At 41.1% G+C, this 12,835-nt stretch overlaps 1 protein-coding gene across 1 annotated transcript; it reads right to left on the bottom strand.

Moving 5' to 3' along the window:
* Window positions 1-6,112: 6,112 nt before the first annotated feature.
* LOC129777463 (tigger transposable element-derived protein 4-like) lies at window positions 6,113-8,869 on the bottom strand. Its single transcript, XM_055783731.1, has 2 exons — window positions 6,644-8,869; window positions 6,113-6,576 (listed from the first exon to the last, which is right to left on the bottom strand). Exons 1-2 carry the CDS (start codon window positions 7,635-7,637, stop codon window positions 6,293-6,295), a joined length of 1,278 nt encoding a protein of 425 aa, XP_055639706.1. The 5' UTR covers window positions 7,638-8,869; the 3' UTR covers window positions 6,113-6,292.
* Window positions 8,870-12,835: the final 3,966 nt, after the last annotated feature.

Raw genomic sequence — 12,835 nt, 5'->3', positions numbered from 1 at the left:
TCACCCGAATGTAACAGTCACCCGAATGTAACATTTACCCGAATGAAACATTTACCCGAATGTAACATTTACCCGAATGTAACACCTACCCGAATGCGACACTTACCCGAAAGAAGGATATATTCGAATAATATTATTTTTAGGAAGTATTTGTATATTGACGTAGGATTACGTCTTTCGGGAACATATTGGGGTACAAATTGAAAAACGAATATCGATCGCATCGTGAAAAATGTCCAATTTCAAACGCTTATTGCTCAGTCATTTCATGACGAATTGATGAGATTTTTACATCAAAACATTGCGGCACTCTATAACAATTTTTCATCTTGAAAAAAAAAATATATATCATGTAATTAACTATCGAACAATTGAAAAATCTCAACCCCTATCCAAACGGTACTGATTGGTCGAAATTGACGTCATTTCTTTTTCGCCTGCTTCGCTTCTTTCGTTCCCCGATAAGTCAAATATTATTATGGCGAGCGAGTGAGGGGCGCCTATTTCTCACATACCAACTGATATAAAAAGACGGTAGCAGTTTTGGATTTCTCATTCTCTGCTGGTGTGTTGAGCAGTAACGACGTGTTTTAGCTCGCTCGTGTGTCTAGTAAAAAGAAAAGTAAAAGTGTTCCCTCGCGCTGGACGTCGACGTCCCCATGAATCAAGCCGTAGGCAAAACGCGCTCTGGTGCAAGTGGTAGCAGCAACGGGAAGCGCTCCCGGTTTACAAACGTCGCCGAACAATCGGGAGAATCCCCTGATCCGTCGGTCAAGAAGCTGCTGGCGAACAATCGATATGCTGTTCTCGAGAATGGTGACGAACCGAAATTAGAAAAAAAGGAGAAACTGCCGCCGATCTATGTGAAAGGCTTCCCGGAGGGGCTTCATGCTCGAATTGCCTTTTTCATCGAGAATGGTTTGAGGTGCACCATCCGCCGTTGTGCGGAGGGCTTTAAGTTGATGGTTCCTGCCATGAGTCACTACAAGGCCGTGTTGGAGATACTGAAACAGCGGAGCTGTTAGTATTTCTCTCACGACATCGAGGCTGAGAAACCGTTCAAGGTGGTGCTCCGCGGTCTCCACGATATGGACGCTAACGAATTGTCGGCTGAAATCGAGAGAAACGGAATCAAGCCGTTTCAAATTTATAAAATGAAGCGGCACGACCAGACCCGGACGTATCGTGACCAACTTTATCTCGTCCATTTCGCCAAGAACTCGACATGCCTGAAGGACCTCCAGAATATCCGAGAGCTGTTCCATATCGCGGTTGTGTGGGATCGCTACAGACCGGTTCACAGAGTTGTTACCCAATGCTCGAATTGTTTCATGTTTGGGCATGGTACACGAAACTGCCACATGGCATCCCGCTGCGTTAACTGCGGCAAAACCCACGACGCTGATGCATGTGAACATATGAAAGACGGTGTCCCTGTCTGCGCGAACTGCGGAGCTGGTCACAATCCCACCAGCAGTGCGTGTCCGAAGAGGGCAGAGTACATTGAGATCCGAAAGCGTGCCTCCGTCAATAACCAACCAGGACGAAAGCGCAACCCACGTCCACCAGCAGTCAACGATGTGCAATTTCCCGCGCTTCAACAACGCCGTGCAGCTCCAAATCTGTCCCCTCTTCCACTCAACAATCTACGAAATCGTGGTGAGCCCGCCGCCCCCATCACAAGCAACCAAGTGATCCCTAGCGGCTCTTCAGTGCAGAATCGGCTCATGGACGCAGCGTCGCAGTAGAATCAAACCCCCCTCCCGGGTCTGTCGTACTCACGTGTAACATCCGGCACGATCGCCGAGGGCGCACCTTTGAATGATAAGGAGCTCGTTCTGCTAGTCTCCGAGGTCATTAGGATTCAACACACATGCAAGACATTGAATGAACAGCTTGAGGCTGTTCTCGCCCTCATCTCCAAGTATGGACCGTAACATCTTACGAATAGCAAACTGGAACGCTTGCTCGCTCAAGAGTAAAGCCATTGAGCTCGTTGACTTTCTCAACGAGAACGAAATTGACGTAGCTATTATCACGGAAACACACCTCAAACCCGATATAAATGTCTTCCTTCCTGATTTCCGCCTCGTGAGGCTCGATAGAACCAGCTCTGTGGGTGGTGGCGTGGCCATCGCACTCAGAAGAAATATTTGCTGTCAGCTGCTTCCAAGCTTCGAGCTGAAGATCATCGAGGCCGTTGGGGTGGAAGTTTCAACCCCAGTCGGTCCCATTACTATAGTCGCAGCTTACTGCCCCAAACAAACAAACATACGGGACGGCTCGGCAGCATTTCTTCGAAACGACATCATTCAACTGACTCGGCGGCGGCAGCAGTTCATCGGAGGCGACCTAAATGCGAAACATCAAGCGTGGGGCAACACCCGCTGTAACCGAAACGGTATGATCCTGCACGATGACTTCCAAGAAGCAGAGTACACCATTCTGAGCCCGGATGGTCCCATCCGTTTGAGCCGATCCGGTATCCACGCAACCATCGACATATTTATCTCAAACACGACAAATATCTCGGAGCCTGTCGTCTACCAAGAGCTCAGCTCTGATCACTATCCGGTGGCGATTGAAGTAGGGTCATCCGTCAACAGATTCCAGGCTTCGAGACGCAACTACCATCGCGTGGCCTGGTCGCAGTTCCAGCAGTGCGTCGACATCGATATCGATTATGACATTGTACCTGAGTCAACCGACGACATCAACCGTTCCCTTCAGGCCATCGATGAGGCGATCTCCCGGGCCAGAGACCGACACGTTCCGGCTTCAAGAGTGGTGAGTAACTCCCTGAATCTAGACAGGTTAACTAAAAATCTAATTAGACTTCGCAACACTATCCGTCGCCAGTATCAACGTACTGGTCTCCTCCACCTGAAGGCTAATTGCAATCGTCTAAAGAAAATCATAAATGCCAGGATTGTGAATCTCAGGAATAAACAATTTTCAGATCATCTTCGCTCGCTCCCAGATTGTGCAAAACCGTTTTGGAAAACTGCCAAGCTCCTTAAAAATAAACCGCGACCCATTCCTCCACTTAAATCACCGGATTCGTTCCCGTCTCTGCTAATTACATCTGCCGAAAAAGCAAATGCGCTTGGTCAACACTTCGTGGATTCTCACAATCTTGGTCGCTCAATGGTGAGTCCCCACGAGCCTATCGTCGAGGAGGTTCTGGTTAGTGTCGCTGATACCCCCATCGTTCTACCCGAGGAATCGAGAATAACGGCTGATGAGGCGATAGCTGCGATCCGTAGTACAAGAAACATGAAGGCCGCCGGGTTTGACGGAGTGCTCAATCTCGAGTTAAAAAACTTGAGCGTTGGTTTCTTCGAGCACTTGGTATCGATTTTCAACAAGTGCTTGGAGCTTGGCTACTTCCCGTCTCGCTGGAAACTAGCCAAAATAATACCAATCCACAAGCCTGGTAAAGACCCTACCAGAGCCAAAAGCTATCGCCCCATCAGCCTCTTGTCGTCAATCTCAAAGCTGTTTGAAAAACTGGTTCTTAGTCGTTTACTAGAGTTTGCAAATCAGAATAACATCTTCCTCCGTGAGCAGTTTGGGTTCAGGAAAGGTCACTCCAAATCAGCCAGCTTGCGCGTGTCACGAACATCATTAGGCGGAACAAGTCCATGTCCAAAACATCTGCCATGGCATTGTTGGACGTCGAAAAGGCGTTCGACAATGTCTGGCACAATGGTCTTGTGTTCAAGCTACGACTTTTCAACTTCGCGATCTTCCTTATCAAGTTCATCGGGAACTATCTCTCGGATAGGACTTTCCAGGTCTCTCTAAACAACACGCTCTCCGATATGTTCAACGTCATAGCGGGAGTTCCGCAGGGTAGCCTCCTAGGTCCTATCCTGTTTAACATCTATACATCTGATGTTCCTCCCCTACCTGGTGATGGCGTGCTGTCGATGTTCGCTGATGACACCGCTATCATCTACAAGGGTCGAATGATACGTCCGTTAACTAGAAATTTGCAGAGAGGCCTGGATGTTCTTTCTGACTACCTAAAATCATGGAAGATATGCATCAACGCGGCGAAAACACAAACCATAATATTTCCACACTCCAAATCACCACGACTTGTTCCGCCTAATGACGTGAAAGTCCACCTCAGCAGCACTACCATAAATTGGTCGAATGAAGTAGTCTACCTGGGCCTCACACTGGACAGGAATTTGAACTTCGCTTCCCATGTGAACAAAACATCCACGAAGTGTTCCAAGCTTCTCAAGTCGCTTTACCCGCTCATCAATCGAAAGTCTACTTAAACGCGGAAAAATAAACTTGCGATATACAAGCAGATCGTTTTACCGGTGATTGAGTATGGTCTGCCAATCTGGGAGAGTTGCGCCAATAGCCACCACCGTAAACTTCAGGTCATCCAAAACAAGATCCTTCGAATGATCCTGGACAGTCCACCTAGGACACGAAATTCAGATATCCACCGGTTGTCTGGTCTTCAGGTGCTGGAAGAGCGAAAAAATATAATCCTGACTAGATTCAGGGAGTCTTGCCAGCGGTCCCGCACGTATTCATCCGGGAGCTAGTCCCATAGTTTTATTTATTTTTGTAGTTAGGTAGGTTATCAAATTTTTCGCAATTAAAAATTTTAAATTTCCCATATTTTCATATGTAAATTAGATTACAAACGATGCATTGTTATAAACATTTTTAAAAACAAAATTCAATCTGAACGAAGTTGCCGGGCCTACAAGGCTGATCAATTGACATGTAAACTAAAAATTGTACTAGATTTAAGAATACTTGAATAAATATCTTTTAGTAGTAGTAGTTGGATTTCTCATACTTGTTCAACACTCAGATCGGCAAACATCTGGGCTTCTAGTGTGCAGTGCTCTACAAATCAACCAACACCATACGGTGCGGCAAAGGAGAGGAAGCCATCGGCAACCAACGATAGATGCGGTGCGCAAAGGGAGCAAAGAAGAGGAAGCAGCGGAGAACTTAAACTTAAATCTAGTGTGCATTGCTGGTGCGCTCCTCTTCACATCAACAATTGGATGCGGCAAAGGAGGCAGAGGAGCGAAGTGCATTGCATCGCATCGTATCACACCCGCTATCCGTCGTTTAGCTCGTCGTGGTGGTGCCAATCAAACCCTCGCAAATCGACGCACAGAAACCGATGGCGCCATAGTCAAGGAAAGCATCAGCGAATCCGTAAAAGCTACCGCTCCCAAAACTAAACTGCTACATCCGACGCAGCAGATTCCGTACAACCCATTAAACTATTCCAGTCCTTCTCAGGACTATCAATTTGTTTTGAAACAAAAGAGTTTATTTTACTGTTTTCCACTTACCACGTCAAAAACGTTTATACCACGTTTCATCAACCACCTTTTACTGGATTTGACAAAGGAAGCGAAGGACATATGCATGCATGTATATAACGGAGCGCTCCAGTCATACACAGCCCGTTAGGGACGAATGACCTTTGGGTTAAAGTCCCTTCAAAAACAAGAACGAACGATACACAGCCCGTATCAGACAAATGCATGAAGGAATTCTATAAAATAATATTTTTGCGGTGCCTTTGCGCCAACTACACGGGCGAGTAGCACCATAGTAGCAAAAAATGTCGAAGTTCGTGACATCTGGTAGCAATATTTTTCTTCTTTTGAATTATAGAGACTTTAAACTTTAAGTTCATTCGTCTCTAGCCCTGAGAAGGGCCCTTGCGAAGAAAACTAGTTCATACTCTTTCTCGACCTACCTTTAGAAAGACATTTTCATTGTCGCTCAGCAAACGAGTCTGCTTTCATTTAGGGAGGCAGATTAATCTCCCATCGAACTAGCAGGCCCGAAGGCAGTTTTGAATTGATAAAATTCAAATGTATTTATTTTTTTGACGTAGGATTACGTCTTTCGGGAACATGTTGGGGTATAAATTGAAAATCGAAAATCGAGCACATCTTGAAAATTGTCCAATTTCAAACGCATACTGCTCAGTCATTTCATGATGGATTGATGAAATTTTTGCGTCAATCGATTTCGCCACTCCAAAACAATTTTTTATATTGAAGATAATAATATATGTCATGAAACTACAGTGAAAGCTCTCTATAGCGACATCGCAAGGGACCGTCGTTATAGAGAAATGTCGCTATAAAAACTGTCGCTATAGAGAATCCGGATGTCGTTATAAAGAGAGAAACGCTCAAGTCCATGCGAAACAAATCAATTATATTATTAACGAAGGAATTAACAGAAAAAATTGAAACAAAACATTAAACAAGACACAAAATTCAGCTTATTTGTCCCCCAACAAAGTTTTCTTTAAATCAAAAAATTTTGAAAAGCTGTCCTTTGGTAATTTTTTGCTAGTTAATAAACCAGCATAAATCGTTTGGAAAGCATCTTCTAGCTGGTTTTGAGAGGGTGTGCTTATAGTTTCATTGTCAACTACATCGTCAGGTACTGAATGAATTTCATCATCATCGTTATCAATAGATGATTGCTCTTGCACTGTTTTTATGATGTCTTCGTCAGACAAAATTGCTCCTTCGCATAAATTGTCGTCAAAAGTCACGTAGTCTGAAAATGGCAAATGTCGATTATACCTTATATGATATTTGAAAATAATATCCATTTATAACCAAACCTTCAAAAGAATCAAAACCTTGCTCAGCGAGTGCTTCAAAATTCGATCGGAATACATTTTCCTCTAGTGGGTCGTTATCAATGCTGTTTTCATTGATGCAAATCAAATTATCTGATTTCACAAAGCCAGCTTTGACGAAGCAATTAACAATTGTGGATTGTTTGACATGATTTTGCCACGCATCAGCTAGCATACAAACACACTGTAGGAGGTTGACATTCAACAATTCGTCTTTTTCTATCGCATTCAGTTGGTCTCTTACTAATTTGTTGCGGTAGTACACTTTCAAAGCTTTAATTATTCCAAGATCAAGTGGTTGGAGCACAGAAGTCATGTTTGGAGGAAAATATTGCAGTCTGCAATTTCTTAATTTTTGTTGAATATTTGGATGGCTAGGACAATTATCGATGAACAAAATGATACGTCTTCCTTCAGACACCATTCTCTCATCCAGGTTTAAAATCCATTCTTCAAACAACGCGCTCACCATCCACGCATTTTTGTTGCTTTTGTAGATCACTGGAAGGTTCTTAATGTTTTTAAAACATCTAGGTTTGGCACTCTTACCAATGACCAAAAGTTCTAACTTTTCCGATCCGTCCATATTTGTTGCCACAACAACTGTGATTCGCTCTTTGGAATTTTTGCCTCCGTGACATTTATCGCTTTTGAAGCAATATGTCTTATTGGGTAAGCATTTGAAAAATAAACCCGTTTCATCCATATTAAAAATATCTTGTGGGCTATAGTCAGCAATCAATAGCGGTAACGCATCGGATTTGAACTGCTCAGCAGCTCCGACATCAACAGCTGCACTTTCACCACTTGCAGTTTTAAACGAAAGCCCATTCCTTTTGACGAATTTTTGGAACCATCCGTCGCTGGCTTTAAATGATTTTTTCTCTAGTTTCGCTGCGAGCTCATTGGCTTTTTCTTTTATGATCACGCCAGATAGGGGGATATTATACGAAATCGCCTGCTGGCAAAAAAGCATAACAGCTTTTTCTACGGCATCATACTGAACCGAGCGAGTTTTTTTGAATTCTAGCGAAAACCGACGAGCCTGTAAATTTTTTACATTTTGGTATATTGAACATCAGCAGTTAAAACCTTTATTCTTACCTTTTCACGAATTTGGATCTTATTTTTGATTATGGATGAAATCGTGTTGTGCGGCACATTAAATTCACTGGATAATGTTTTGTTTTTAATGCCTTTTTCAAATTTTTCAATTATAACCAATTTATTTTTTAGCGTCAAAGATTTTCTTGTCTTTGAATTCATTTTGGACTGGAAATTTATATTAAAACAAACTATACTTCAAACTGTTGCGTGAGTATGAATTTAAAAGCTTACCATGTAACAGTTACGCGGACTATACTTTTCGTTTTAAGTTCAATTCGAATACTTTATTTCCTCAAGCACGGGATTCTTGTACAACAATGCTTCAATTGATTTGTTTCAATAAGCTTTACCTATCTTTTATCAGCTTACAGGTTTCCTATGTGTGTGTATTGTGATAGCTGAGCTGAATTCGTGTTGAATTCAGATGTCTCGAAACTGAACAAAGATAAGGAAACTGACAGCACTCTTTTTTTGCCTCGCCCTAGCACTGTTTGGGCGGAATGGATTTTATTTGCGCCAGAATCATTTTGAGTACACGTGATCCACAACAGCTAATCTGTTTTGTATTCCTTTTTACCCACACGGTATCGTTTAGTTAGTTTCCTATTGCGCATCACAAGAGCTTCAAAGCGATCACGTCTCTTTCGAGAGTTATTTTTTGCATTGCTCTTTCGCTTTACGATATGGTACAGCTTAAAATTATGTGCAGCAGAGTTTTGAATACATATATGAAAATGTACCGTCAGCAGAATCGCGTCTGAATATATGTTCAAGTTGAGTGATGTTTCAAATTTAAATTTCTCTGTTTTTGTAAAGTATCCGAATATTAATATTAGTTGCGCACGAACATTTAATCGTTCACAAAACATAATATAGACTATTTTCGTTCATAGTCATATACTAAGTTCAATCAAGTTCATTATTATTGCACTGTTGGCGTGACCTTGAGAATTGTCGCAATAGAGAATGATATGTATGAGCGGTAATGTGTCGCTACAGGGAATGGTCGTTATAGAGAAATGTCGCTATAAAGAAAAGAATTTCTATGCGATTTTGAAGGGACCTTTGGAAATGTCGTTATAGAGAGATTTGTCGCTATAAAAGTTGTCGCTATAGAGAGCTTTGACTGTAACTATCGAACTATTGAAAAATTTCAACCCCTATCCTAACGGAAATAACCACATCTGATTGGTCGAAATTTACGACACGTGTGGCGGGTCCCTAACAGAGACATCAAAACCAAGCTGCCTGGGGGAAATCGGCTTTGCAAATACATGATAGTAGGGGGAGCTTTTGCTCCCACCGAAATGTTGCTTCGTGGAATTGCATATCAATGACTGATTGTGTATTGTGAAAAATTTATCACAAGTGTAAGTGTAAAATATATGGTAGCAGTTGTGTTGAAAATTACTTGATATATGAAACGATTTATTTCAATTTTCATAATTAAAAACCAAGGTGTGTTCCCGCTCGAGAACGGGTCGTTTGGTCACCAAATCATTATCAAAGAGTTTAACGATGTAATTCTTCGAACATATCCAAAATCAACAGATAGCCTAACGGAATCCTACGTCAACTATGCGGTCGTGTCTCGGACACAACCCTCCTGTGACTTTTTATTTCTGATCAGTGTTTTATGAAGATCATATTTGTCTCGTATGTTCATTTTCATTCAAAAGTTTTTTTTTTCGTTGGTAGCGAAATTTGAGAAACAGTGGCGTTGAATAAGTTCCTTTTCAAAATGATTAAAATTGGAAGAATGCAGTTTTATAACGTATTACAGGTCGGACTCGATTATCCAGAGTATTGATTTTTTTTTCACTCCGGATAATCGAGTCATAAAAAACAATTTTCTCTCGGTAAACGTATTATAATAATGATTTGCACTTATTTATTAAACGTTTTTATCTAGGTTGAGTCGTTTGTATGTTTGTGACTTTGTAACTTTGTATGATGCGCTGAACCACATTAATAGAAATTTTACCCCCTTCCTGTTGACCGATTGATCTGAAATTTGGAACACATCTTTATCTCTGGTGTCATAAAACTGCGTATTCCATGGTCTTGAAAATCCAAGATGGCGGCCGCCACAAAATAACGGATTACATATGTTCTCAAACCCCCATCAATATGAGTTTTCCCAAAACCCCATCAATATGGGTATCGAATGAAAGGGCTTGACCAGTAGAACACAGTTATTTATGAAAAATGTAAATTCAAGATGGTGGTCGCTACCAAATGGCGGATTACACATTTTATCAGAACCGCTTCAATAGGGGTATCAAATGAAAGGGCTTGATTAGTCGAACACATTTATGAAAAATGTAAATCAAAAGGAAGTTCTCGGCTAGTAGAACATAGCAGATAATGCAGAATCTAATTCCAAGATGGCCGCAGTCCCTAAACAACTAATTACTTTTTAAATGATTTCATTCTGCTTGACCTGTTTGTATGTATGTTTGAATTTTTGTAGGGTTGCCCCCACAAATGGTCGACTATGTATTTTTTGTAATTCCCTCAATATCGGTATCAAATGAAATGATTTGACTAATAGAATACAGTACATCATGAAAGTATTCCGAAGAAAATTATGTAAGAAATAAACGTTGGATTTCCATTATCCACAGTTAGTTGTTTCATCATATACCCCACGATTTTATTTTAGTCACATCATTGCCCTTGATCAATGAAGGAACGGATGTGATAACTACTAACTGCTACTTGCCAAATTATTTTCCAGCTCTTAGTACATTAAACTATTTAACTTAAAAAGTTGTTTTTACTTATTTTGTTTTCTAGTTTTTTAGTAAATTATCAGTATCATTAGTATACTTCTCTACATTAAAACCATTCAAAAAATTTATGTTTTTTTAAATTTTTGTTCCTTACCTAACTTTCTTCGGAATTTTTCGATGATGTTCTGTATTCTATTAGTCAAATCATTTCATTTAATACAAATATTGAGGGGATTGCAAAAAAATACATAGTCGACCATTTTATGACGGCGACCTTCTCGAATTTATGTTGTACATAATGTAGTGTATTCTCCAAGTCAAGCCATTCAGCCACTTTTTAGTGGCGGCCAAATTAATTTTTTCAAGAACATGGAATACGCAGTTTTATAATGACAGTAGAATTAAAAGTATGTTCCAAATTTCAGATCATCAGTCAACAGGAACGGGGTCAATTTTCTATTAATGTGGGACAACCCTACATACACTCAAACATACATAAAAACAGTGCAAGCTGAATGGAACCATTAAAAAGTAATTGTTTATTTGGGAACTGCGGTCATCTTGGATTTTTTATGATCTACTGTGTTCTACCAGTCAAGCACTTTCATTTAATATCCATATTGATGGGGCTTCGGAAAAAAAATTAGGTGGATTTGCATTTTTCATAAATAACTGTGTTCTACTAGCCAAGCCCTTTTATTCGATACCCATATTAATGGGTTCTGAGAATATGTAATCCGCCATTTTGTAGTGGCCGCCATCTTGGATTTGCATTTTTCTTGAATAAATGTGTTCTACTAGTCAAGCCCTTTCATTTGATACTCATATCAGCTATTCAATATGGAATTGTTATACAAATTATTCAAAATTTCCGAAAATCAAAAAAATTTCGGATAATGGAATCCCGGATAATCGAGTCCGAGCTGTATAAGTTTATCCATTCATATGGATGACGCAGCCCGTTTACTAAAAAAAAAGTTGAAAATTTTGGTACATACGTATTATGGCACTGAAGTGCAATTTTGATTATGAATTTATTTTTTCACAATAATACACAACATGCATAGTTAACCGGGCAAACGTAATGCACCAGGTAAACGTATGCCTGACTAAAGGATCGTCTCCTATGTTTCAAATAAACCGGGCAATCGGTGGAACACAGGTTTGATTGCAAGAGGCCGCCGCTTCCGACGACATTCCCCATCACATCTGGTGTGCCACAGGGCAGCGTGCTGGGGCCACTCATTTTCGTGCTGTTCGTGACCGATTTGTGCTTTCGATTGAAGGCACGAAAACTGCTTTACGCCGACGACCTGAAGATTTACCGATCTGTCGCTTCCCACCTCGACTGCTGTGCAGTTCAGGCGGATGTTAACGAACTGCAAAAATGGTGCCTTGAGAACGGTATGGAACTAAATGTAAAAAAATGTAAGTCGATCGCATTCTCTCGCCGACAATCTCGAACCAAATTCGTATACCAAATCGGACCCGTACCTCTGGAGTGTGTTGTTTCCATCCGCGATCTCGGTATGATAATCGACAACAAACTGCGCTTCATCGAAAACATCAACGTAACCACCGCCAAAGCGTTCGCAGCCCTAGGGTTTGTTCGACGTAGCACCAGAAACTTCCAGGATGTTTACGCTATGAAGACACTATACTGCTCATTGGTTCGTAGTATTGCAAATAAATATGATCTCTTGGCCTTAAAGGGCAACACGGAAAGGAAAGAAGATGGCATGTCAATTGTGCCAACACTAATTTATAAAAATGCCACAGCGAAGTCTTCAACATTTTTTTCATAATCATTACAATTTGTCATTTGATTCGTAGCTTCGTAAAAGGAGATTTGTCGAAATTGTTCCTTCTTCATTCAGGTAACTATTCCATTCGGGTCCTTGTTACATTCGGGTATTTGTCACATTCGGGTGAATGTCATTCGGGTATGTGTTACATTCGGGTAAATGTGCTTTGGGTAAACTTGTTTCGAGTGAATGGGATACAACCGATGTAGTGATTCTCTGCTATGAGTGTGCTTTTATTGTTTTTCCAATAGTGAGATATAGTTTTATCAATCGGTGATCCTGGCTTTCCCCGGCTTGTTGAGAATGGTGTTGCAGAAATTCCAGGACGACGGTCACATTGCTGTGGTAGAGTAGTGCGGGGCAAAAGTATCATACTAACATTCCTTCCCTTCCCTTTGTGACTGTAAGGACGTGACCGGCGTCGTTATTAACTATTTAAAGTTCGAATCACCGAAACTTGCACAATGAGAATGATTCGCTACTTCCAAGCGTCATTCGGTGTGTTCTTTGTATAATTTCGCTGGTTC

This window comes from Toxorhynchites rutilus, chromosome 3 (genome assembly GCF_029784135.1).
Source record: "Toxorhynchites rutilus septentrionalis strain SRP chromosome 3, ASM2978413v1, whole genome shotgun sequence".
NCBI lineage: Eukaryota > Metazoa > Arthropoda > Insecta > Diptera > Culicidae > Toxorhynchites > Toxorhynchites rutilus.
This window is presented reverse-complemented; position numbering and strand designations above follow the sequence as displayed.

Bases quoted from the DNA above. Each gene is read 5' to 3' on its own strand.
- LOC129777463 (XM_055783731.1), bottom strand. From the start codon at position 7,637: ATGCTTTTTTGCCAGCAGGCGATTTCGTATAATATCCCCCTATCTGGC. The intron at 6,577-6,643 runs GTTTGGTTATAA...TGCCATTTTCAG, and splicing joins AGGTTTTGATTCTTTTGAAG to ACTACGTGACTTTTGACGAC.